This window comes from Macaca fascicularis, chromosome 3, assembly GCF_037993035.2.
Source record: "Macaca fascicularis isolate 582-1 chromosome 3, T2T-MFA8v1.1".
In the NCBI taxonomy this organism is placed as follows: Eukaryota; Metazoa; Chordata; class Mammalia; order Primates; family Cercopithecidae; genus Macaca; species Macaca fascicularis.
Genome location: NC_088377.1, coordinates 101,061,426 through 101,087,257, shown reverse-complemented (window position 1 = coordinate 101,087,257; position 25,832 = coordinate 101,061,426). Strand labels below are relative to the sequence as shown.

Here is a 25,832-nt window from a genome sequence, read left to right as displayed (position 1 = left end):
GTGTGTGTGACAGAGAGAACTTGAGAGAGAAAGAGAGAACTTGAGTATGCTCTTTTATATTATACATGCCACTTCCTAAAGATTCTGATGTATGGCCAGGCACGGTGGCTCACACCTGTAATCCCCGCACTTTGGGAGGCCGAGGTGGGCGGATCACCTGAGGTCAGGAGTTCCAGACCAGCCTGGCCAACATGGAGAAACCCTGTCTCTACTAAAAATACAAAAATTAGCCAGGTGTGGTGGTGTAATCCCACCTGTAATCCCAGCTACTTGGGAGGCTGAGGCAGGAGAATCACTTGAACCTGGGAGGCAGGAGCTGAGATTGCACCATTGTACTCCTGCCTGGGCAACAAGAGCAAGACTCCCTCTCAAAAAATAAAAATACAAAATAAAAAAAGATCCTGATGTGTTGTCAACATCCACTTTCTCCCCAGGAATCAACACAGTTAAAAACTACCTGCTGTGCAGAATATAATTGAGTGCTAATAACATTACTGTTGGGCATACATTCATTTACATAAATATGAAGTATATTATTGTCTCCATTTTACCTGATGAGGAGACTGAGAATATGAAAGATTATTTGTCCAAAGTCACCAAACTGTCTGTAGCTAAATTAGGATTTGAACTCAGATTTATCTTCAAAGCCCAGGCCTGGCTCATATGACTTAATATACTTGCATAGAGGTGATGTAACATGGAGGTGATAGGGAGAGATGAAAATTACTTTTGCATCAGACCATAATTCTCACAGATTACTCCAGAGAAGCAGATGTGAGCACGCTATACTTTGCTCTAAGGAACAAAGGCCACCTAGAATTCCTAACTGGACTTCTATGCTTTAGACACTGGATTACATCTATCACTTCATTCGATCATCACCAAGTCTGTAAATAGGGGTTATTAACCCATTTCAGAGATCAAGAATGAAAGATTAAATAATTTGCTCAGGGTCACACAGCTAATAAATGACGAGCTAGGATTGAAGCCCAGGTCTTTTTGACTCCATACGTACATATTAAACTTTGCTGGAATCATTTTTACTTGCTCTGTTTTACAGACAATCTGGAATATTTGTAAAAGACCAAAATACGTTTTCTGTATCAGAAGATTGGCTCAGATATTGTGTCTGTTAGCTTTCCTTCAATGCCCATTTACTCTCCCTTTTTTTTTTTTAAGAGGATTTCTGTTTTGTTATTGAACGTATAGCTGCTACAGGGAAAGAAATGAAAATATTGATTCAGATTTTCTTGGGGAGTGAAGGCAGAGGACATTCAGAGTACAGTATCTGCTCTGTTCCCTGGGCTGACAAGCTAAAACTGTGGATGAGAAAAAAGGAACTGTCTAGAAATAGGCTTTGAGGCTTGATTTTGGACGTTTTGTTAAAAGCAACAACAACAAAACTGCTGAAAAGAAAGTCGTCACCAGCATGGACAATACCTATAATTCCCAAACAGAAATAATTTCTATAGCTATTTTAAAACTTTGTCCCAGCTGAAATGTAAATGTCACAGGAAGGAGTCGAGGTTGTTTTGTAGGATCCCTCACAGCAAGGGTATAGTTTTCCCTCATGTCTTTTTTTTTTTTTTTTTTTGAGATAGAGTCTTGCTCTGTCACCAGGCTGGAGTGCAGTGGCGCAATCTCAGCTCATTGCAACCTCCGCCTCCCAGGTTCAAGCGATTCTCAGCCTCCCCAGTAGCTGAGATTACAGGCGCACACCATCATGCCTGGCTAATTTTTATATTTTTAGTAGAGATGGGGTTTCATCATGTTGGCCAGGCTGGTCTTGAACTCCTGACCTCAAATGATCTGCCCACCTCAGCCTCCCAAAGTGCTGGGATTACAGGCATGAGCCACCGCGCCCAGCCAGTTTCCCTCATATCTTTATTCCCCAGCCTCCTATACTCCCTGGCACATAATGAGTGCTTAGTCAACATGACTGAGTGAATTAATGAATGCTTGAATAAACGGACAGGTAGCCGAGAATAAATATATACCGTTATGAAAGCAAATTTTCATAGAAAAAGAGTATAAGGCCTAGGAACCCCCCACCCCCCCAGAAGACAAGAAAAACAAACTCACTCCGTGCTTTTGCCCAGAGCAGGCTTACAGCTGGCTTCGCTTCAGTTTATCCTAGATTTCTCTTAGGACATTGAGGACAGAAAAGATGTTTGTAATCTAAAATGTCAGGGAACAAAGCCAGAGAGTGCAACATGCAGAAGAAAACATATTCAATTAGTTTCTGAATGCTATCCTGTTTTTCTCTTCAAACAGAAAGAAAAACTCTCTCTTTCTTCTCTCTCTCTCTCTCTCTGCCCTTCCCCCCCACACTCCCCTTCTCCCTCTCTGTCTTTCCAGTCAAAGAGACTGTAGCTGATGGCATGCCTTAAGTGTCTGCATGTGCCGATCTGATCCGCCCAAGCTAAGTGGCCAAATAGGATACTCCAGGCAATACCCCTGAGCCCCGCTGCAGCTCCGTGAGAAAGACGATGCAGGAATACCTGTGCCTGCGTCGTGTGCCGCCACTAGGGGTCCCCAGCAGCAGGCGATGTGAACTGGGAATTGGGTAGCAGAGGCGGCCTCCCTTTGTCTGCACTCCAGGTGTGGACTCCTCTTTGTTCAGAGGCAGGGCCGCTACCTGCGGCGTCTGAGCTGCCTGCTCACTAAGCCATCCTGGGCCGTCTGTGCACCTCCTAAGGAAACAGCGGGTTTCTCAGCTCCTGCCCCTAGTGACGCCTGCCTCAGAAGAGCCAATGCGTTCTCTTTCTCAGGACTAGGTGTCTTTGTATTTGAAATAAGGCTTAAACTACAGAGCGAAATATTTCTCACTACAGCAAAAGAGCATATTGATGTTGAGAAATTGATGGCAAAAGGACCACTTTCAGGGTATGGTTGAGTATTTGCCATAAAATATTTAAAGCTAGTTGACGAATAGCCCCGCTATTCTCCTGTGAATGCCGACCACTAGATTAATCTTGAAAGTAAGGAATACGGTATTTCATTCCGTGTTTAGCACAGGGAAAGGGAATGACCTTCACTAAGCAACACCCCAGAGTGCCTGCAGTGAGGGAGCACAGCCACACTCACCCTGCAGTGCTTTCTTGTCTGCTTTTAAACTTCAAAAGAATGGTGAAACAAAATAAACAAATTACACCACAGTAAGAGCTACCCTGCAAACAATAAATCATGTGAGTTGTAACAGCCGGTGATGGAGGGTGGGGTGGGGATTGCAAATATTTACTCCATCAAAATTTTATTCTTATGTTTCACCGTTTCAGTCTTTTTTGTTCACAGCAAAGGTAGTATCCTTAAATGACCATCAAGTTCTTTTTTTGCTGCCAATGTGTTACTCAATGTCTTGTAGCTCAGTAGTCACAGCTACTAATGTGGAAAGTACTGGCATACAAGAGAACCATTTACAGATGTCCTTAATTTGCTCATTTATTCAAGAGTAAACTATTGAACAACATCCACTGAGCACCTATTGTATGCAAAGTATGGTAGACAATACAGGGGCTGGGCAAACAAGGATCCTGCTCCCACCATGCTTTTTTTTTTTTTTTTTTTTTTTTTTTTGAGACAGGGCCTCACTCTGTCTCCCAGGCTGGGGTGCAGTGGCGTCATCATAGCTCACTGCATCCTTGCACTCCTGGACTCAAGTAATTCTCCCCGCTCAGCCTCCCAAGTAGCTAGGACTACAGGTTTACTACAACGCCTGGCTAATTTATTTTTTATGTTTTTAGAGATGAGGTCTCATGTTGCTCAGGATGGTCTCAAACTCCTGGCCTCAAGGGAAGGGATCCTCCCACCTCAACTTACTGAGTCACTGGGATTATAGGCATGAGCCACCATGCCAAGTCCACTATTAATGGACTAAGGAAATGAAATATATACCAAAAGTACCATTAAAATGAGAGCACGAGATCTGCACATTGAGAGGTACAGTAGATGGGCTAGAGAAATCTAACAGAAGAAGAGCTATTTTCTGCCTTGGGAATCAGGGAAGACTTTCCAGAGAAGGTGCATTCTAGTTGAACTCTTTTAGTATGGGAAGCATACTAAAAGGATGGGAAGCAGGAAGGAATGGCAGAATCCAGTGCTGCTAGCCCCAAGGGCATAGGCCACTGTGAAAGAGGGTTGCATTTGTGAAAGGGGGGAACAGAGATTAGATTGGAATGGTAAGTTTGGAAGGCTTTGAATGCCAGATGAAAGCTAAGTTAAAACAAAACGATAATTTCTATTCTTAAGAAGGCCACATTATCCACAAGACTCCTTTTATCCCATAAGTCTTTTAATATTTGGAGACAAAAGGTGGAAATGTCTTTAAAAATTCTACTTTCCAAACACCTAAGATTTCTCCTTTCCACTGACAAATAGGTATTACCTAGAATTAAGGCAATACATAAATGAATAAAATAGATGATAACTTTTTCATTGTTTCATTTGGAGAAATACTTTAGAAGGTCCACAAACAGGTGCCTGAGCCTACCAAAGAGGGACATTAGCATTTTATTTCCAGCATGTCCTGATAACTTACTGATACTAGACATTTTTGCAAGGAGCAGCCAGCCTTTAGGCTCCCGAATCTAAGAAGGATGATAGTGAATTATTATTCATATTGAGTTTTCTCCATTGGTTATGGCTTTATCAATCCAGATGATCAATCAACTTTCAGATTTTAGTTCTGAACCTGGAGCTTTCTGTTTGGTGTTCAAAATAATGGATGTCAAAGTAATAGCTCATCTCCTACCGACAGACTGGACCTCCCCGATCAGCACATCTCTGTTCAGCAAGCATGTTTGTTGGCCTTGTATCCCTCCTCTGGCCCCAGGATCCAGGAAAACATGAGTCTCAGCTTTTTTCTACTTCTGTACAGCACAGGGTGGCCTTCAGGTGGTGCCTTCACAGCAAATACTCCCCTGTCCCTTCGTCTGTCAATTTAGGACAATAAAAATAATCTGCCTCACAGAGTCATGCTTTACTTTCTCCAGTTAAAACTCTATGAAGGCAAATATGAGTATCCAAACTGCAGAAACAGAATCTGTTGTCCTTTTGTGAAATTTCGAGATGAATAATGAAACCTGCTACCCTATTGCACAATTTGGGACAAGAAATATAAGCTATAGGTTGAAGATAAGACATTTCCCCCTAGTAGAACAGGTCACAGTTGATTAGTTATCTCCAGATGCAATGAAGAAAGCAAAAATTGTTCAAACTATACATTCCTTCCTTAAAGTGAGCAACTTACAATCACTTTGGAACACAAACGTCATGCCAGGTACACTGCAGCTTTCCACATAGCGTCTTATTTAATCTTCACAGCATCCTGTGTTATCAGATTTTTGAGGAAGGTGAAGAAACTGAGGCTCAGTAGGTCTAAGTAATTTGCTCAAGGTTGCAGCTAAGTAACAGAGCCAGAGTTTGAACCCAGTTGTCTTCGAAGCCCAGATGGTAAAAATTCGACCAGGCAACATAGCCAAGTCAGATAGTCCACCATCTAAAGACCTGGAGGGATACATAAATTACTAGTCAAACAAGTAAGTGCTGTTTTCTACTAGAAGAACTCTGGGGAAACAGTAAGTTCCTTCTGATCTAATCCACAAGCCAAGTGTGTGATGGGTCACGTGTCCCTGAAGCCTCCAGATTAGGAAATGCATGATTTCATGCAGTCCACAAAATAAAGAAGGATAGTGGTAGGGGGCTGGGAAAGCGGGGGTGCTTGGGTCTCCTTAGACCAGCCAGGGCTGTTTCAAGGTCCATACAGTTGAGGGTCAGGAAGACACAGTCCGACATGACTGAAGAGTGCTGACACGCCTTTAACAGTTTAGCAAGCTGTATTTTTAAAAAATGGACCTTAATGGGAAGACACACTGGGATAGCATCCTGGAGGGACTTTTTTTTTTTAAGTTCTAATCAACTAGAAAATGTGACGTGGGTGCGTACTGTGATTATTTAACATTCATTATTCACTGTATGTTAGGTGCTTGGTTGATGTGAATCCCCAGGGCCTAGCTGCTGTTCTGTGTCACTCCTGATAATTTTTAAATTGACTATGTTCTTTTAACCATGTTTTAAAAAGTTGAACTACCCCAATGTGAACACTTTCCATTTTTGCTATATAATGAGAGTATTTTCATTCCTTTAATGCTTGCTTTTCCCTTTGATCTAACAATTTCTCTTCAAATTTCACAGTTTTCTGTTGCTTTAGGATTGAAAGAACAGATTAGCCCGCTGGGAGCGTGAAACAGATTTAAAAAAAATCTGCATGATATTTCCTCCCAGTGAAATTAATTTAGGTTTAAATACAGGGGGAAGGGGCACACCTTGTCCTCGAGTCTCTTTCTGTCACACACCTGAGCATTTCCTATCCTGAAAGGGCACAGTCGGACTTGCTGCTAAGTCAAGTCTTTTGTGAGAATCTTTTTTGCAAGGCACAGTAGGAGAACCTTTTTCTCTTTGACACCCGGCTTTGTGTGGGCCTGATGACACGTTTGGACGGCTCTATTTCTTTGAAGGCCAACCTCAGAGGCCCATGGACGCGTCGGGCGCTGTCCGTGGCTGGGTTACTTAAGTGTAGCTGGGTTGGCTTCCCGGGTGTTTTAGGAAACGCACCTTCTTGCAGGGCAGGGGCCGTCAGTTCCAGAGCAACAAAGGATAATTTGGAGGGGAGTGGAAGGAGCGCTCCACAGTGGCTCTGTCATCCCAGGTTCCCTTCTGCCTAGCACCGTGGCCCTAGTGATCCCGCCTTCGCCCTCTGGATCCCCCACCCCCACTGTCTCGCTGCTCCAGAGCCCAGCGGGGCGCGGCGAGCCCCACCACCTTCCCCCACACCCTCCCTCCCCATCCCCTTCAAACCCTACGAGCAGCGCTGCGCGCCGCAGCCGCGCTCGCCCCGCGCCCCGCGCCGGCCTCCCCAGCACCCCGGGGACCCGGTCCCCGGTCTCGCCTCCCCGTGTCCAGCAGTTCACAGCCTCCCCCTCCAGCCCCACTGGCGGGAGCTGTCAAGCCCGCGGTAGCCGAACCAGCCCCCGTGCGCCCGCGTCTCCTCTCCTTCCTTTGTGTGTGCGCGAGCGGAGTTGGGGCGGAGGGAGAGGGGGAGGTCGCTCTGTCTGTCCGTCTACCGCCGCCTCTGCCCGGGCTACTCGAAGTGCGGCCGGAGAGGCGGGAGCCCAGGAGAGGGTGCGGGAGCTGGCGGGGCGGCTCGGGGCCGCCGGGACGCCCTGGTCCTAGTCGCGCACAGGGTAGCGCGGCCGGCAGAGGGGCTCGGCGGGAGCCGAGATCCGCCCGTCCCGGCCGCCCCTCGGCCTCCCTCTGCTCCCACCTACCCCCTGACACCCGGAGAAAAGCGTGCAAACGCGCGGAGCGGGACGGAAACCACAAATAAATAGCGGCGGCGGCAGCGCGTCATCTGGTGGAGCAGGAAGTGCAGGCAGAGTCCGGAGGCTGGTGCTTTCTGCGCGTCCCCAGGACTTTGCCATGGGCTGGGGGCCGCGGAGGCTGCGAGCGGCCGGGCGAGGGCAGCGGCTGCGGCGCCCGCACCGGGGCTGAGCGAGCAGCGACGCGAGGGGCGCGCGGAGATGGCAGCGTCCAGCAACTCCAGCCTGTCCGGCTCTTCGGTGTCCTCCGGTGAGTTTCAGCCCGTCGGGCGCGGCTGCCGCGCCGGGTCTCGCCCCCTGCCCTCGCTCCGCACCCTGGGATGGACAGAGCCTACCTGTGGCCGTCCCGCCCGCTCTCTTGGAGTGGGGGCAGGCGTCTGGGGTGACACTTGTTTGGTTCGCTAGCACCTCGGTGCCCAGAGCACCTCCGCGCCTGACATCTGACAGCGCAGAGGTGGGAGAGCGGTGGTGCCCTTAGTGTGCGGACGCGGGTGTTCTCGGGCTTGGGGTGCAGCGGGCGAAAAGCGAAAGGAGCGGGCAGGCTCGCACTTTCTGGCGCAGCTGGAGCGGGGGCTGGCGGGGCGGAGAAGGTTGGGGTCAAGCTGAGCGCCCGGACCTGTTTGCCGTGCCTCGTCCGCTACCCTGGACACCCAAATCCGGAGCAGAGGGGAGCAAACCCTCGTTCCTCGCAGACTTGATTTTCTTTGTTTGTTTCAGAAATTAGCTCTGTGGAGACACTCGCTTGGGCATGGGTTTGAGACAGCAGCGATGAAGGGATGTGTCTTTCTGATCCTGATTGAAGTGGGTTAGGGGAAGGGAGGTCGAGCCCAGCCTCTGACTCTTGGCATATTTACAAGTTGTGTGTGTGTGTGTGTGTGTGTGTGTGTGTGTGTGTGTGAGAGAGAGAGAGAGAGACAGAGAGAGAGAGAGAGAGAGAGAGAGAGAGACTCCTTAGACATTTTCTAATAATACTGTCTGTAATTTCACCAGCAAGGCATACATTTTTTTATTCCTTTTAAGTAAGGTTGAGCAAAGGGAAGGCTTCTTTCAGCTTTTCTATGGTTGATCCTCGGGTCTAATTGAAGAGAAAAAAATTGCTAATGAATCTGAAGGAGTAGGAATCAATAGAAGCAGACCCACTGGTTTCTGAGTATGACAGGTTTCTAATCAGAATGATGCATTAGATAGAATTCCTCTACCTCTCTGGTCATTGAAAACTTTAATGACAAACCCAAAAGGACAGCTGATAAGACATTTAGTGTAGTATACGGTATTTAAGGGTCAAGAAGGTCATGAAGTCCTAATGGAAGTGTTCAATATATTAATATTGTATTAAGTCCCATTGGGCTGTTTTTATTATTATTCACAAATTAAACTCAAAGGAATAAACACCTTTTTGGAGGCATTGGAGAGCAAGCAGGGCATAAAGGCAACCACAGCTTTCGATGTGTAACTCACTAAATCATAAATGCAAGGTGAATTTGACTAAGGTGCAATTGTGATGTGGTACAAGGTGATCACTTGAAAGCCATCTGTTATCTTTCTTGGCAGGTTTAGTTCCTGGGAAATGGCACTTCCTTTCTCGATCACTGCCAACTAATCGAAAACATGTCGTTGTTAGGTGTGTGACATAGTTCAAGTTTCTAGTAGTAGCAGCCAATGAGGCAGAAGTCATATCTTATTAAGAGCAGCAACAAGTTGACCGCCGTGGTTTTAATTCTGAGAACTCAGCAAATGCTACAGTTTATTTTTAGTACCCTCAAACCACTGCTGCTGTTTTTCAATTCATTTTGGTTGACTAACATTGAATTGAAAATACAGTGGTGTTGGCTTTCTATTAGCATATGGTTATTCCTCTCAGAAAACTGCCCACTAGAAAATGAACTGGTGGGGCAAAAGAAAAGACGAAAGGAGAAAGGACAAGGAGGTGGTGGTGTCACATGATTTACTGGTGGCATGAATTACAGCTGCTGTGGCATCTGAATTTCCAGATCTTGATGTAGCTTAAGAAGCCTGATTGAAAATCCTAACAGCCTTCGGAAGAATACATTGGTTTGAAACAACACAGTATGAGATTTAGATGATGTTAATTGCTTTCAGATAGGATAGAGATGCCCATGATGGTTCTTTTTCCTGCTTTATTTACCCGTATTTTTAATCCTAAGGGAAACTGGGAAATTATGTAAAAACTGAAATTCAAAAAGTGGGCATGGATGTATTGTTTGGCATGAATCAACCTAGCCCATGAGTTTATACTGCCTAATTCCCCAATTAATCAGGCACTTTGTCTTGAAAAATACAGCATTGTAGTTCTCTTTTTAAGCACACTTACCATTGTGTGGATCATGAATAATTCAGATGACACAAGCAATTCACACCTGTGAGAGGTGTTGGGCAGAAAGAATAGAGCCTATTTGTGGTGGCAGCTGGGCTCTCTCAGGCGAAGGCCAGAACCTGAGAAATTAGGGCACTCCATCAGTCTATTAATCACTATTTTCAAGGGCCTACTATGTGCCAGGCAGTAAGTTACAAACCTCAGCTTCAAGAAGGCTAAGGGGGAAAGATAATTATAGGCTTCCTTCTGGCTCTGAAGTTCTGGGAGTATTGTCTTTTAATTCTGGCTTCATCACCAACCAGCCAGGTATCTTGAAGTGCGTTACTTAACTTCTCCAAGCCTCAATTTCCTCATTTGTAAATGAGGCTGATACTGATGATAAGACCTACTTCATAGAGTGTCTTGGGGATTGAATGACATAATGTATGTAGAGTATTTAGCACAGGGCCCAGCATTTAATAAATGCTTAATGTGAATAAATTTTACTTCTTCGAGGAATGAAAAAGAAGGCATTCATGGGCTCAGAATTTAGGTGCAGACATGAATCCAACACACATACAATCCACTTCTTTCATCATATGTTAAATTTGATCTTGAATTTTGGGCTTCATTAAATAAACATGCGAGTGTCTTTCAGGTTTCAGGCATAGTCCCGAGTGTTTGGCATGGAAGGATGAGTCAAGATCCTTTTCCCTTATGATCCAGCAGCCGAGACAAACATGCAAATAGCAACCTCTACTCCAGTTTGATAAAACAAATTCTGTGGAGGAGGGTGCAGAGGAGAGGGATTGACTTAGTCAAATTAGAGGGGTCAGTGGGAATGTCATACGAGTTGGGCCTTGAAAGCTGAGTCGAATTTTTCCAGAAGACAGATGGAGAAAAAGACGTTTCAGGAAGAGAGAAGAACTTAGGCAAAGGCCTGGAGATGGGTAAGTTCATGGCCTTATTTTGACTTTCTTTCTTGGGGCCGTTGATCCTTTTGCACTTAGGAAAGTTATGCTTACAGGCCCATAAGCAGCATCGTGCACAGAGCTGCCAGCTCACTCATTGCTGCTGCTGATGTAGGAGGTTTTCTTTCTGTTCAGGTAGCAGTGGGTTTGATGGAACAGCTCTGGAAGCCGTAGGACATTTGGGCAATTGAGCACTGAAAAAGGAACAGTTGATTCTGTAGTGTCCAGCATAGACAGAGGTGAAGTCAACATGGGTTATACCTCTCATAGAGGAATAGCAGCGGGAGATTTAAGTATGTTTGTGTTTGCAGAGTTAAGATCTAATAATTTGCTCAGCATTAGGTCAAAGTTACCTGATTTTCCTGAGAATTTGCTCTCACTAGCTGCTGTTGAGCTACGTCACCCAAATGTGTCATTTATTTTACGGTACCAACTGAGACATAACAAATGAAATAATCAGATTACAATTAATTTTAAAATACATTTTCTGAGAACTCTTCACGAATTTTCTTCTGGAATATTCAATTATGTGTAAAAGAAATTGCTTTACCTTTGTTTTAATGATAACCACTGGTAATTAAATTTCACAATCACCTGGATTGGCAGGAAGCTTTGATTACCTTTATTATTTTAAATTGCAAAAAAGAAAAGTTCTTATCCTTAAGCTTCTAATTTAGCCTGTGGTACTTTATTATATTCTGAAATAAACAACAGCCAATTTGCAAAACAGTCTTCTTAATAATCATGGGTTATGTTTGCTTTTATAATTGAAATAAGAACTTTTTGCATATTAGCAATATGATTGCCAAATGGATAATTTCAGAGTCAAGAAAAAAATCAACCCAAGCAAGTCAATAAATAAAGAAGATATGAGATGTTCTCAGTAACTGAAAAAGGTAAAACATTAAATATTAAAGGAACCCCAAGGATAAGAAGTTAAGATCTGGAAACATAAACACACTGTATTATCAAAATAAAATTGACACAGACTTTTAAAATTAAAATGCAAACAGAAAAAGGTAAAAAGTCAGTATTAGGTGCAGTCCTCAAAACCTTAATTGGGAAAAGAACATTCCTGAATGGATTGAGGTATTCATTTCTTTAGATTCTATACAACAGTAATGTGGGCCAGGTAAATCATGCTGTTTTCTGCTGTCACACTGTTGTTGATGTAGAAACAATAAATAGGAATTTTCATTACTCATTATTGGGGATTCATAACCAGTAACATAGGTAAGTCTTCCGTATTCCTAGATGCAGACGGCAAAACTGAACTATAGTAATTCTGGCAAGACTTATGTATGTCTAACTAGAAATTCTCTGCATCCAATACTACAAAACAGGGTATTTTATTGAAACAGACATTCTCACTGAGAAGTTTTCTTTTGGACTTTTGGATTTTTCAGAAATTTTCTTCTGGAATATTCAATTATGTGTAAAAAATTGCTTTGCATTGTTTTAATGATAACTGCTCAATAATTAAATTTCACATCGCCTAGATTGGCAGAAAGACTTGATTGCCTTTTTTATTTTAAATCACACATGCACAAATTCCGATTTAAAATATGATCTCAAATAAAACACTTGCAAAGCTAAAATTAACTCTGTGAGAGAAATTATTCACTCAGATGAGGAGTACTAGTCCTTGTTGTTTTTCTCCTGAGCATTCCACACCTCATTTTAACTTACTAGATTTTATTCTCCACTGTAGCAACTCAGATGAACCGAGTGATAGAGTCTGAGAGGTAAGGAGATTTTTCTTAGCATGCTACATATTTGCAGTGTTTGACAAGGGGGACCCAACGATTTGTGAACTTGTGCTGAAACGCTGGTTCTCCCCACTAATGCCATGAAGTGCACTGGGTGACCCTGTCATTTGCCTAACTTTTGGGGGAATGTGAACACCAGGTATTTTCCATGGCCAGTCTGTGCAGGGTTTAGCTGGACAGTATGTTCTGAGAGCTGCCACTTGGGGCCTGGCCTGAGTGTCAGCCCTGCTGAGGGCCATCTGCTGCTGGGCAGGGTCTCCCATTTTTGCACAATGGTGAAAATAAGTGGACATTTGGTTTGGAACACCTATACATGAGCGGTGTCACATAGAAATGCTTTGGAAGAGTTTTCTGCCAGAAGATCAAGATTCCGGTCAAGGCAAATGCAGACAAAAAGACATGAACCTAGTGATAGACAGACATATGATTAATAGCATCCCCTATCACCCACCGATCATTTATCTTTTATGAATGTATGTATTCTCATTTCATGGCTTCTGAAATATGTCATTTAATTTTCAAAACAAAATGGCTTTTTCCCCCTCCCTCCCTCTCTACTTTCTTTCCTTTCTTTCTCCATTCTTCCCCTCCCCTCTCCCTCTTTTCTTCCCTCCCTACCTTCCCTCCCCGCTCCCTCTACCCACCTTCTTCCCCTTCCTTCCTTCCTTCCTTCCTTCCTTCCTTCCTTCCTTCCCCTCCTTCCTCCCTTCCTTCCCCTCCTTCCTCCCTCCCTCCCTCCCCCTCCCTCCTCCCCTTTCCTTCCTTCCTTCCTTCCTTCCTTCCTTCCTTCCTTCCTTCCTTCCTTCCTTCCTTCCTTCCTTCCTTCCTTCCTTCCTTCCTTCCTTATTTTGTCTCTTTTTCTTCTCTCATCTGTTGTTGGTCAGATTTCTATTTAGAGATGTTTTCATCAATCCCACATTTGATTTTCTTTACTGTTCATAGTTTGCAAATCCTCTAGGCACCTTCCTGCTTTTCCTTCCCTTTGGCCCATGGGGAAGGAAGCTGGTATTCTGTCTCTCACATGGATTCAGGTTAGGGGGTCAAGATGGATACCTGTGTCTCTGGTGCAGGCTAGTTGGTGTGACAGAACACAACGATGTGTCTCCAAGCTACAAATAAATGCAGAGGTTTATTTAAAGTCTCCATGGCTAGAGGAAATGGCAGTTAGAGATGGGCCGGCCCTATAGGTAGTGTGCTCTGCAATGGGACCTAGGTGGCTCTCTGGGACCTGAAGCTGAAGAATTGGGATGAGTATATCATCCACTGGCCACAGACCTTTCAGCTGTGCTTTCTGGGAGAGCCAGCCACTAGCTGCTTGTGCAAATAACCTGCCTTTCTCCTCATTTATAATTAATCATACACCTTTGTGAGACTAATCTGAATCTAGTCTGTATAGTATGAACTAATTGTAGCATTCCCTTGCTTCAACAATTTGGCCTGTCAAAATCACTCAACCTCAGCCTATTTGTAGTGCAGTGTAAAGTATTATTTTCAATCAACCAATATTTTAATGTCCTAGGAAATAAGAGCTGGACTGACTAGATTGAGAACAAGGAGGAACCTTGGTAGTTGTTTAACAGATTCCACATTGTATAAGAAAATCAGAGCCCCAGGAACTCAGAAACGATCTCATGCCACTCAGTTACTTGACAGCAGAGCTAGAGCTGGAACTGTCATCTAGGACCCAAGCTCCTGTGACATTAATGCTCCCCGCACCCACTTCCTGGCTCATCCTAAAGAGTAGCATCATCCTTAGAGAATTTCTTGTAGACTTTTTTTTTTTCTTTCTGGCCTCATAGAGGCTGCTCTATTTAATTACTTAATACTTTCAAAAAAGAAGTCATAAAGTGCTTTATGTTTTAAATGGACCTCAGATCTCCAGGCTGTTGTGCCCATAAAGGCACAAAGATTTAAGTGGCCTAGGTCTGCCCTAACTGTGTATAGCTGTGTTGTCCAGTATGGTAACTACTAGTCACATGTGGCTATTTAAATTTAAATGTAAAAATATTCAGTTCCTAAATAACCCTAGGCACCCTTCTAGTGCTCAATAGCACACATGGCCAGTGGCTGCCATATGGGACTACACAGATACAAAACATTTTTATCATTTTTTTACAGGAAATTCTCTAAGACAGAGACAAAACTAATGTAAAATCAACAAGCTAAAAAGAGAAAATCTGATCCAGTGCTCTCCCATTGCTGTGTGTGCTTCTTGTGCTGTTTAGGTTATCTTTCACTAATTTTGCAAATTGACTTTTTAAAAAAGTAATTTCTTTATGACCTTGAGGGAAACTGTGAAATGACAGCTAGAGGATGATATTGGGGAGGGTAATTAAAAATGTTTATAAACTCTCTAGTCCTGAGGTATGATTCAAGCTTTATTTAAAAAGTGATTTCTTGTTTCCCTAATGGCAACTCAATTTCTTTTTCAAATAAATCCACAGTGAGTTCTGATTTCACCCTCAAAGAGGAAAAAGTGCCCATGTCCAAAAAACGTTTGGATCTTACCGTTGTATCTCCTTTAAAGACATCGTAAGGAAAACTGAATGTGTGGACTGAGGTTGCTAGTGGCATATACAAGCCATGTAATTTAAAAGAGCTTTTCTACCAAGCTGGCCATCAGCAGCTAGCTAGAAGGATTTTTACTTCTACAAAAAGCCCACATCGGGGCAAAGCAATTGCACTGGTTTTTAGAAAATAAAGTTAGCTTTTGGAATTTTCAGCACATTTAATTGGGGTGAAATGCATGCAAATAAGATGCAGGAACATGACAGTTTCTAAGAAAAGGAAACAGTTCTCCTTGAACTTCTGTTACCATCCTCAAGTGCAACAAAATGGGAAGGTGGAAGGTATCTTTAAAGTGTCAAGTAACTGTCAAGAAAGAGGTGAATGTTGAGGCCATTGGATTCAGAAACGATAATAACCAAAAGACTATGACATGGTGATTTGTTATTTATTGACAACTTATAGGGCAATATGAATCACAGAAGCACTTGGGTGATAACCTTATACAATTCTTTTCTCATCGGAGGCCCAGTTCCTGGATTTTATCAGGCCCCATTATTGCCTTCTGCATCCTCAGTACTGGCTGGATATTGTCCTTTTCAAGGAAGTGAAACCTAGTACTTACTTATTACTTCACGTAATGCCATATTAGCAATGTAAAATGCTTTTTCTTACATGTTGTTGCTTCCATGGAATAAGCCCAAGAGACTGTGTTGGGACAGCAAAGAAATGGGAAGCAGGGAGCGTGGCTGTCGCAGTAGATCTTCTGCAGCATCTGTCAGAGGGTGGGGGCTGTCATTGACCTCTAAGGGCCTGATTCTCAAGACCTAGACCTGCACTGTCCAGTGTGACAGCCACATGTGGTTACTGAGCCCTTGAAACACGGCTAGTCTGAATTGAGATGTGCTACAAGTGTAAAATTCACACTAGGGTTCAAACCCTTAGTACAAAGCCAAAAAATAAAAAATATCTGATTCATAACCTTTGAAATATTGAATATATGTTTAGGTGATAATATTTTGGATCTAGGCCTGGCACAGTGGCTCACACCTGTAATCCCAGAACTTTGGGAGGCCGAGGCAGGTGGATCACCTGAGGTCAGGAGTTTGAAATCAGCCTGACCATCATGGTGAGACCCAGTCTCTACTAAAAATACAAAAAGTAGCTGGGCATGATGGCGCGTACCTGTAATCCCAGCTATTCAGGAGGCTGAGGCACAAGAATCGCTTGAATCCGGGAGGCAGAGATTGTAGTGAGCCGAGATCGTGCCATTGCATTCCAGCCTGGGCAACAAGAGTGAAACTCCATCTCAAAAAAAAAAAAAAAAAAAAAAAAAAAAAAGTGTATTAAGCCAAATAGCTAAATATAATATGTTTAAAAAATTACTTTCACCTGTTTTTAAAAAAAATGTGTTTAAGGTAACTACTAGAATATTTGAAATTACATGTGTGGCTTACATTATATTTGTATCGGACAGCTCTGGTCTGGATGACTCCAGTGAGAATGTTCTAGCCTTGATCACAGAATCTGCCATACAAAACCTGCTGATGCACTGCTCAGTGGCTCCTGTAGCCCTGTCTACTTACCCTCCATTCACAAGGCAGAACTTACCTTCCATTCACCAAGGCAGAAACTTACCAACGCAGCTCAGCCCTGATTCTCAGGTCCCTGTTTGGTTTTAGTCCCAGACATTGAGAGATGTCCTTAATTTTTCTGAGTCTTTACAGTGATTTTCAAGTGAAGTTCTATAAAGAGGAACAGGTTGGGATATTTGTCAGATTCTTGTTTAGACAGATTTTGTGTTTTGTTTTGTTTGGGCTTCAGTATAATTCTAGACTTCATATATTTCTGTTAGATTTATATATACCCCTCCTTCCAAAGAAAGCCTGCAATGCTATGAAGTTAGAAAGAGAAGCTGAGGAAACAAAGCATACATTTTTCTCTGTGTGTTTGTGTGTAGAAAACTCTTGTCTCATGGCCTTTGTACTGTGATGTCCTGCCATGGAGAAGGATGTGGGTTTACATACACATCCACACGTATATATATGTGTTTGTGTATATATATGTATACACAGAGAACGGAAGTGGATTAGGTTCCAAACAAAAGTTATTTCCAATCAAATTTATATCATATATAAGTTAATATCAAGGGAAACGAAAAGTCAGGCCTAGCATTACTTTTAGTAATGAAGTAATTCACTTGGATTATACTAATGATATGTAGATATTAATACACATAATTTGGCTGCCTAATATTGATTTAAGTTGCTCATTCAGATAATCTTTATTACAAAAAAAATAGCCATTTTGTTTTACAGTGCTTGTCCTCAGAGACAGTGAGATCCAGTAAACCATGCTTATTTGGTAAATAATACTATTTTTGCTGATTTTCATATACACAGAGAGCACTACTCTCTTTCAGTATGTACCCTTTGAGTTGTTAATTTCTGGTTGGGAGGCTGGTTAGCTCTAGCCAAATATCCTCTCTGGATCTGCCTCATGATCAATGCCTAGGGTTGAAGGTACTCCCGGTGACCAGGGCACAGAAGTTTTTCTTCTATGTGATGTTAATATGCCCTAGGATTGAACTTTGGTCTCAGGAGAGCCCGAGTCCTATGCTTGCTTTAAGCAGCCAAACTAATCCACATGCCTTTTTTCGGAATATGAATTCTTCAGAGGAAAAAGCAATTGACAGAAGCTTTGTAAACTCTCCTGAAATAATTAATATCAGATTAAGGTTAGAAATAGAATCACAGCAAATCCTAAGCAATTACACATGTAAGACATGATTTTGAGTTAAACGATGTCATTTGGCTTAAGAACATAGTAATTGCCACAGTACTTATTTGGTTCTGTATTCTAAAGTAATAGCACTAAGGGTATTTTGTAAAAATGCACAACAGCCTTTCAGGGAGGAGATGCCCTGCAGACATCTTACATTTCATAAATAGCTGAGTTTAAATCTGTCATTCAGGAGTTAATGTAAACATGTCTGAATCCATCTGCCGTTTCAGCTTGTGCTCCTTCTTACATTCATGAGTTTCAGCCATTTTCTACTTACAGAAAGAATAGGTGTTTCTTCCTATTGCTTTAAATTTAACTCTCTGAAACTTATTTTTAGCATCCATTTTTGGGTTTCATGAATTCATGTGGGTTCATTGGAACCACACAGTCCAAGGGTGGCATTGTGTTACAAGCACTAGGAAGCTGGGGATCTGGTCCAAACACCAGCACCAAATAGCTCTCAGAGTTTCTATTTTCTTATCCATAAAATGGGCTAATAATACTAGTTGTTAGAATCCAATGTGTGAATGGCTGTGAAAAAAACTTGAAAATTTGTGAACAAAACCTAAAAGTCCCTGATCTCATAAAACTCATGTTCTAATAAGATGCACCACAGGTTCCTTTCGAGTGGTAAGTGACCACTCAGAACTCGTGATCTTCTAAGATAGCTGGAAAAGTGTCTCCTAGATACCTTACCTTGCTCTTCTTCATCAGCCTTTCAAATCCTTGAAGTGTAATCATGCCAACTTAGAACTTCTCTACTCTGTGTAAGGTTCCAGTATGCATTCTGCAGTCCCAATATTTTAAATTAGCTCAGTCAATCCAAGGAACACCACTGCTTATACTTTCCCATCTAAAGGAATGGTTCTTTTTTATGCAAAAAAAAAAAAATGTATACACATTTTAGGTAAGATGCAATATATACAAAAAAAATCAGTAATAGCATAGCCACATAATTATTAGGAAAGCCACCACCCAATTTAGGAACATTACCTAGCCTTGTATCTTCCTCTGTATTCCTCTCTCTTTCCTTCCCCATCATATTTCATTCCCTCCTTCCAAGGCAACCACTACTCTGAATTTTCACCTTATTCCCTTGCTTTTCTTTTTAAAATAATTTTATCATGTATCACTAAAATACCTGCTTCACATGGGCAGCTATTTTTGTTTTGTTCACTGCTGGATCTCCAGTGCCTAGCACAGTGTCTGGCATGTACAGGCACTCAGTAACTGTCACAGGAGTGCAACTGCAGCCCCTCCTTTATCTCTTGTTTGTAAGTAAGTTCTGCAAGGACCCTGTCACCAGTTCACATTAGCCACACACCTTCAGTAACTTTTAGAAAAAAATTTTTTCCCCCAGGATAGAAAAAACTCCATCACCCAGGCTGGAGTGCAGTGGTCTGATCTCGGCTCACTGCAACCTCCGCTTCCTGGGTTCAAGGAATTCTCCTGCCTCAGCCTCCTGAGTAGCTGGGATTACAGGTGCGTGCCACCACGCCCAGCTAATTTTTGTATTTTTAGTAGAGATGGGGTTTCACCGTGTTGGCCAGGCTGGTCTCGAATTTCTGACCTCGTGATCCACCCGCATCGGCCTCCCAAAGTGCTGGGATTACAGGTGTGAGCCTCCACGCCTGGCCTAGAATTTTTTTTTTAACTTATTTGTACATACTTTCAATGGGAGACTCTGAGCAGAATCACATGAATTTATCTGAATCAGGACTTTTTACCTTGATTTGTGGTTCACGAGCACATTTCAGGAGTGAATAGTGAACACTGAAGAAACATAAGTAGTAAAGCTAGAGTTCAACATGGAGAGCCACAGGGAAATTTTCAAAAAGCAATGCTGTACACATGCTACACCAGGGATGAGCCTGGAAAACAGTACGTTAAGTGAAAGAAGTGAGAGACCGCATACTGTATGATTCCACGCATATGGAACACTCAAGGTAGGCAAATCCTAGAGACAGAAAGTAGATGAGTTGTCCCTTGCGGCTGAGAGGTTTGGAGTGAAACGGGGAGAGACTGCTAATAGGTATTAGTTCTTTTTGCGGTAATGAAATCGTTCTAAATTTGATTGTGTTAATATTTAATAGTTAACACATATCTGTGAATGAACTAAAAGTCATTGAATTGTTTGCTTTTAAACAGGTAAATTGTAGGGTATGTGATTTATATCTCAATAAAGCCATTACTTTAAGAAGGCAAAGAAATTGATATTGTAAGAAAGAGAAGGTGAATCAGTCATAAGGTGGGCAAACAGAAAAAACAAACCCATAGGTTAAGTCCTTCCTGGACAGGATGCTTGTAATCAGATGGGAGGCATTTCAGTCCATATTCACTGATAACTTGCTCAACACATGGGAGTACCCCTTCTCTTCCTCTTTTCATTTCCACATGCATCTTCTTCTGCAGCCAGCCCCTGAGCCTCTCAGATAGTTCCATAGGGACCTGCTCTCTGGGGCTGGTTAGCTCAGCCTCCACTAGATAAATGCCTCCCTTCCCCAGTATCCCCAAAAGGCCATGGCACCCTCCTTCTCACTGAAGAATGAGGGAGAGCAGCAGGTCTCCTCTACTAATGCTGGACAAAGAAATTAGTGCATTTCTTATGACTAGTTAATTAGCTTTTTATCCAGGTTTTTAAACTCTGGGCACAACTCTGTGACCTCGAAGTAGAGTGTGAGTCATCGAGGAAGCAAGTTTCCCGACTGTGTGCCCGATGCTCCCGAGTATTATTCGTACAGTGATGCGTCTGTGGCTGCCTCCATATGCCCCCACTAGATGGATGCTTGTACAGACGTTTCCAAGGATATCATCTGCTGGCTCTTTTGTTGTTTCTAATCAAAGAACCGACACCCTTTGATCACAACAGATCACAGTATTGTACTATAAAGACTTTGTTAGAGAGACTTAAGTATTACACGCTTCTAGCTGTCACAGAGGTTCTGACAGTAGATAAACTTTCTGTTAGTTGGAGGAAGACTGGCCCTGGCATGGAACTAATGAAGTTAAAGACAGATGTCTTTGGGGAACTGAGTCCCTGGGTAGCCACTTTCTGGGCAGGCTTCAATATCCTATGGCCTGCGTGAATTTATAGGATGGCTGGCTCCCCTTCAAGTTGTTCATGGCCTTCCTTTTTCTCATATGACAACTGAAACAGGCACCCCCACAAAATACAAATAAATGCCCCTTCATGGGAGTGTAAAGACAAAGCAAGTACTGGAACTTCTTCTTTAAGGTCTCATTCGGAGTGTTTTCCTGGCAACCCCTAGAGGAAGTGGGCACGGGCTACAGTGGCTCTGTTGTTCTGTGTCCTCCCTCAGGTGAAATCTGGCCACCCTAGGCCCCCTATGACAGCAGCACACGTGGGGATGGTATTGTGCCTTGTGCTGGCCTCTGCAGCTCCCCTGACATCTCGGATTTTAGACTTTGCTCCCCCTGCTTTCTAATGTCACAGGCTAAGCCATCTCTAACAAAAGACTCACTGTTCCTGGGACCTGCTGTTCACGCAAACTTTTCTCATGCTAACACCAACACATATAACACATTCACACCTCCTCACATCCTGACCAGACCATTCCAGGATGCAATTATTGTAAGGGTTAGGACGTTTCACCTGCAAATACAGAAAACCCTAAAAAGAAGTGCTGAGGGACCGTGGTTGTAGACACTGCAGTATCTGGCTCTGTCTCCTTCTCTCAGCGCTGCCCTCTTGGTCGGGGGGCCTTGTCCTCAGCCTCACTGTCTTTACAGTGTCAAGATGACAACAGCAGTCCCCTGGCATCATATTTAGAAACAGAGAAGGAAATCTGTTCCTCCTTGCCCTGTGGAAGATAAGAAAGACTTTCTCAGACACACCTGCGCTCCCCACAGCCCTGGCAAAGTTCCCCTTGCCTCATTGGCCACAGCTTTGTCACATGCTTAGGTGTTAACCAATCACTGGCAAGGGATGTACTTGGTCCAGTTGTGACCCCCTTCCTGGAGTGCAGATGGGCCAGCCTCTCCTGAAGGGGTGAGGAGGCCTGAACAGAACAGGGTTCTGTTAAGGGGAAAGAGGGAACCAAGAACATCCGCCACAATTATGTCATGAATGTCCTCAGCCCTTAGAATCTCTAAGGCCGTCAACAAAACACTGAGAATTCCAAGACATATGGCCTCTCATAGTCAAAAAGCCTATTATAGTCTTAGTTGTGAATCAGGCAATTAGTACACCTGTTCACTTTGTAATAATATCACTCCCTGAAAAAAATGTTCTGCTCACCTACTACATTAAGATGACTGACAACTCATATGTTGTTTTCACTTGTTAGTGCTTTATGGTTTGAAGCACTTTGTTTTATGGTTATGAAAAAATATACATCCATTAATTTAAAACTGGGTAGAGTCTTTAGCTCTAATGAGAAGTAGGACAGTGAGGGTTGAAGGTTTTGATTCTTGACAGGCTTTAACATCCCTGGGCCTGATGTAAGTTGGAACTATATTATTAGAAAGGTAGGGAATCATAGTAGATGATTCAATCCACTGCCGGTTGCTATGGGAGGGAATTTTTAAGGCTTTCATTTATGAGAAATAGTGATCATTAGCAGCTCTTTGTTTTTAAAACAGAGATTCCTACAAGTGGTCAAGTCCAGTGGAATAAATGTATTGGTGCCTAATTGGAGAAATAATTTCAGGTTATTCCCAAGGAAAAGGGAACCGGCAGAGGGTTTTGGAGAGCAGATTACTGTTTTTCATTTTTATGATGGGCCATGGTGTGTAAAGATCACTGGATGAGGGGTCATGTGACCTAAGTCTATGCTAGTTCTGTCTCAGCATTTACTTTTTGTGTGTCCAGGGGCAAATTACATTACCATTTTGTGACTTTGATGCTCATCTGTAGAATTATTAGTTTGGCCCAGATCATCTCTGAGGCTTTTTAAACATTTTTATGATTTTTCTGATTCTGCCTATTTCCTCTTGCCAATTTATGGTGCCTTGGTGGTCCCCCAAGGGAACAACTCTCTTGTGTGTAAATCAGTTACACCCACATACACACATATTTCAAGTAGCCATTACCACTGGCATCATTTGTTCCAGGCACCCAGTCTGTAAGACATGAGGACTGTTGGGTGTCTGTATCGTACTTGCTTTTCAGCCTTCACTCTTAGTAAGCCCAGAGGTAGTCCAAGTATGCTCCAAGGCAGTGTCATACAAGCCTTTTGGAATGTTACCTACACTATGAAACCCAGTACGTACACACACAGGCACACACATACACACCCACACACACACCGTGCACACACCCATACTTCATTCAATATGTGCTTATTATTTACCATGTTCTAGATTTTAGAGATACTGCAATGAACAAAACAGACAAAAATTCTGGACCTTGTGGCATTTCTAAATACAGACAGACAGTAAACCAAAGGAACTATATATAATTTGTATATATAAATGTGTATCTTTTATATATAATTATATCTAATTATTAATTTATATGGTATATTAGAGGGTGATAAGTTCTATGGAGAAAAATAAAGCAGGAAGGGAGACAGGAAATGCTGGGCGTAAGGGGGTCTGAATTTTAAGTTTAGTGGTCAGAGAAGGCTTTACTGAGAAGGTAACACTTGATGGTGAGGGAGTCAGTCATGCAGATATTTGGAGAAAGAACATTCCAGACAGAAGGAACTGCAGCTGCAGAGTCCCGACGCGAAAGTGTACCTGGTGTGTTCCAGGAACAGAAACAAGGCCAGGAGAGCGAGAAAGGGGTAAACAGGACTGGCAGGGAGGAGGAGGCAGATCATGGAGGGCCTCGTAGGCCACTGTAAGGACTCTGGCTTTTACACTGAGATAGGTTGTCCCTGGAGGGTTCTAGAAGACAGTGGCATGGTCTGACTTAGGTTTTTTTTTTTTTTTTTGAGACGGAGCCTCACTCTGTCACCTATTCTGGAGTGCAATGGCGCGATTTTGGCTCACTCCAAGCTCCGCCTCCTGGGTTCACGCCATTCTCCTGCCTCAGCCTCCCGAGTAGCTGGGACTACAGTCGCCCACCACCACGCCCAGCTAATTTTTTGTATTTATTTATTTTTTTTAGTCGAGACGGGGTTTCACCATGTTAGCCAGGATGGTCTCGATCTCCTGACCTGGTGATCCGCCCGCCTCAGCCTCCCAAAGTGCTGGGATTACAGCGTGAACCACTGCGCCCGGCTGTGATTTAGGTTTTAACAGACCCATTCTGGCTATTATGTTGAGATTAGACTAAACACAAATGCTGCATGCGGGCACACATACACACACACACACACACACACAGAGAGAGAGAGAGAGAGAGAGAGAGAGAAACAGAAGTTCCACAAAGAGAGTTCATCCTGTTATGTGTGATGTGCTCTGATACTGTCTTTTCTATTGTATTTCTATTCATTTATCTAAAAACTATCAGGGCCCACAAGTTGGTTTCAGGATCCACTCTAGAGTGGTGACCGGCACTTTGGAAAACAGATCAGAAATTGGTCTAGAAACTCCAAAGATGTAGTAAATTCAGTTAGCCTGCTCAAGGCATGGTTGCGGTATACAGAACACCCTATAGGCCCATAGTGCTATTTAATAATAATGTTCAAGGAGATTTTGTTAATTTTTTTAACTTGCTACACTGAGTAGCACTATTTTATTGAATGATCATTTAAAAGTTTCTTCTTTCCCTACATATTCAGCAGGCTTTTTATTACAAATGTATATTTTAATAACTTTTTATAAAGAACATTTCAAATATATTTAAAGTAAAGAGAAAACTATAACGAACCTCTTACCGTCCAGCTTCAACAATGATCGCATCATAGCCTGGTTTCACCTTCACTCCACCCCATACCCAGGATTATTTTGAAGCAAATCCCAGGCTTGGCATCATTTCATCTGTAAATATTTCAGATGGTATCTCTAAAAGATAGGGACTCTTTTTAAAAAAAAGAGTACTGCATTACTGTAATCTTTGTGCATGCATTCACACAAGCAATAATTGCCCTTTTTAATCTGATCAGCAGTGTCTTTATTCACTGTAATCTCAGAAGGGAAACACCAGTGATCTTAATGAAAGGAAGTCGTGATCATGTTTTCTCCTTCCTGATTCCAAGGATGGCATTTCTGGATGCCGCTAAAGCCCCCCGGTAAAGAAATACTTTCTCATCTCCAAAAATGAGTCAATTAGATCCTATTTCCGTTTTTAGACTTCTGTTTATGCTCAAATATGGCCTCTTTTTTCTGTGGCTCTTGAGTAATCATCGGTAAACACCCGGAGCAGGGCCCTAGGTCTTAGTCATCACGTTGCCACCGCAGCGACTTAGCATGGTTTCTGGCACGCAGTAGCAGCCCTCACATTTTGTGAATGTTTTACTTCTTTTCCTTTGCAGGAGCTGGAGTATCCTCTCCCTAGTCGTCTGGCCTGTCATTCCCTTTTATCCATACGTTATAACCTCTTTAAAACCTGACTTTTCGGCCGGGCGCGGTGGGTCACGCCTGTAAACCCAGCACTTTGGGAGGCCGAGACGGGTGGATGACGAGGTCAGGAGATTGAGACCATCCTGGCTAACACGGTGAAACCCCGTCTCTACTAAAAATACAAAGTTAGCCATGCATGGTGGCGAGTGCCTGTAGTCCCAGCTACTCGGGAGGCTGAGGCAGGAGAATGGCGTGAGCCCGGGAGGTGGAGCTTGCAGTGAGCCGAGATGGTGCCACTGCACTCCAGCCTGGGCGACAGAGTGAGACTCTGGCTCAAAATAAATAAATAAACAAACAAACAAACAAAAACAAAAACACCTGGCTTTTCTAGGAAACCTCATCTCTACCAGGATGGAATGCCTTTGTGGATCAGTATTGACTCTTTGACAGGAGCCTTCAAGTTGATCTCAACTCTTATAGAATTCCTTCTATTCCATGAATTTATTACCTTCAGTCAATATGGTAATGCTCGTCTTCCTGTGGTATCATTCCTAATCTTCACCAACAGTTTATTGGCCAGAAACTGATTGATATGGGCTACATTACTGAAAACTTTGTCGTTTCTGAAGATGATTAATAGTCATAATTTCAGATGGAGGTAGGGACATATTTTTACACTTGAATATGTGTTATATATGAATCC

At 43.0% G+C, this 25,832-nt stretch overlaps 2 protein-coding genes across 10 annotated transcripts in view; one reads left to right on the top strand and one right to left on the bottom strand.

The window, feature by feature from the left end:
- CPVL (carboxypeptidase vitellogenic like) overlaps window positions 1-8,184 on the bottom strand; it is a 205,306-nt gene extending 197,122 nt beyond the window's left edge. For 2 of the 8 annotated variants that reach the window (XM_065542163.2, XM_065542170.2), the window contains exons 1-2: window positions 2,502-2,688; window positions 2,083-2,178 (exon numbers count right to left, since the gene is read on the bottom strand). The gene's annotated coding sequence lies outside the window, so the exon portion shown is untranslated. Of the gene's footprint in view, window positions 1-2,082; window positions 2,179-2,501; window positions 2,689-7,711; window positions 7,903-7,992 lie in introns of those variants that run through there. The other 6 variants (XM_065542167.2, XM_074035303.1, XM_065542165.2 and 3 more) reach the window with 4 other exon arrangements.
- Window positions 7,411-25,832, top strand: part of CHN2 (chimerin 2) — a 315,435-nt gene continuing 297,013 nt past the window's right edge. The window contains exon 1 of one of the 2 annotated variants that reach the window (XM_005549902.4): window positions 7,411-7,626. Coding sequence is in view for 1 of the 2 variants with exons in the window: in XM_045387632.3 (XP_045243567.1) it covers window positions 10,637-10,640 (4 nt within the window). In the remaining variant the exon portion in view is untranslated. Of the gene's footprint in view, window positions 7,627-10,353; window positions 10,641-25,832 lie in introns of those variants that run through there. The other variant, XM_045387632.3, reaches the window with a different exon arrangement.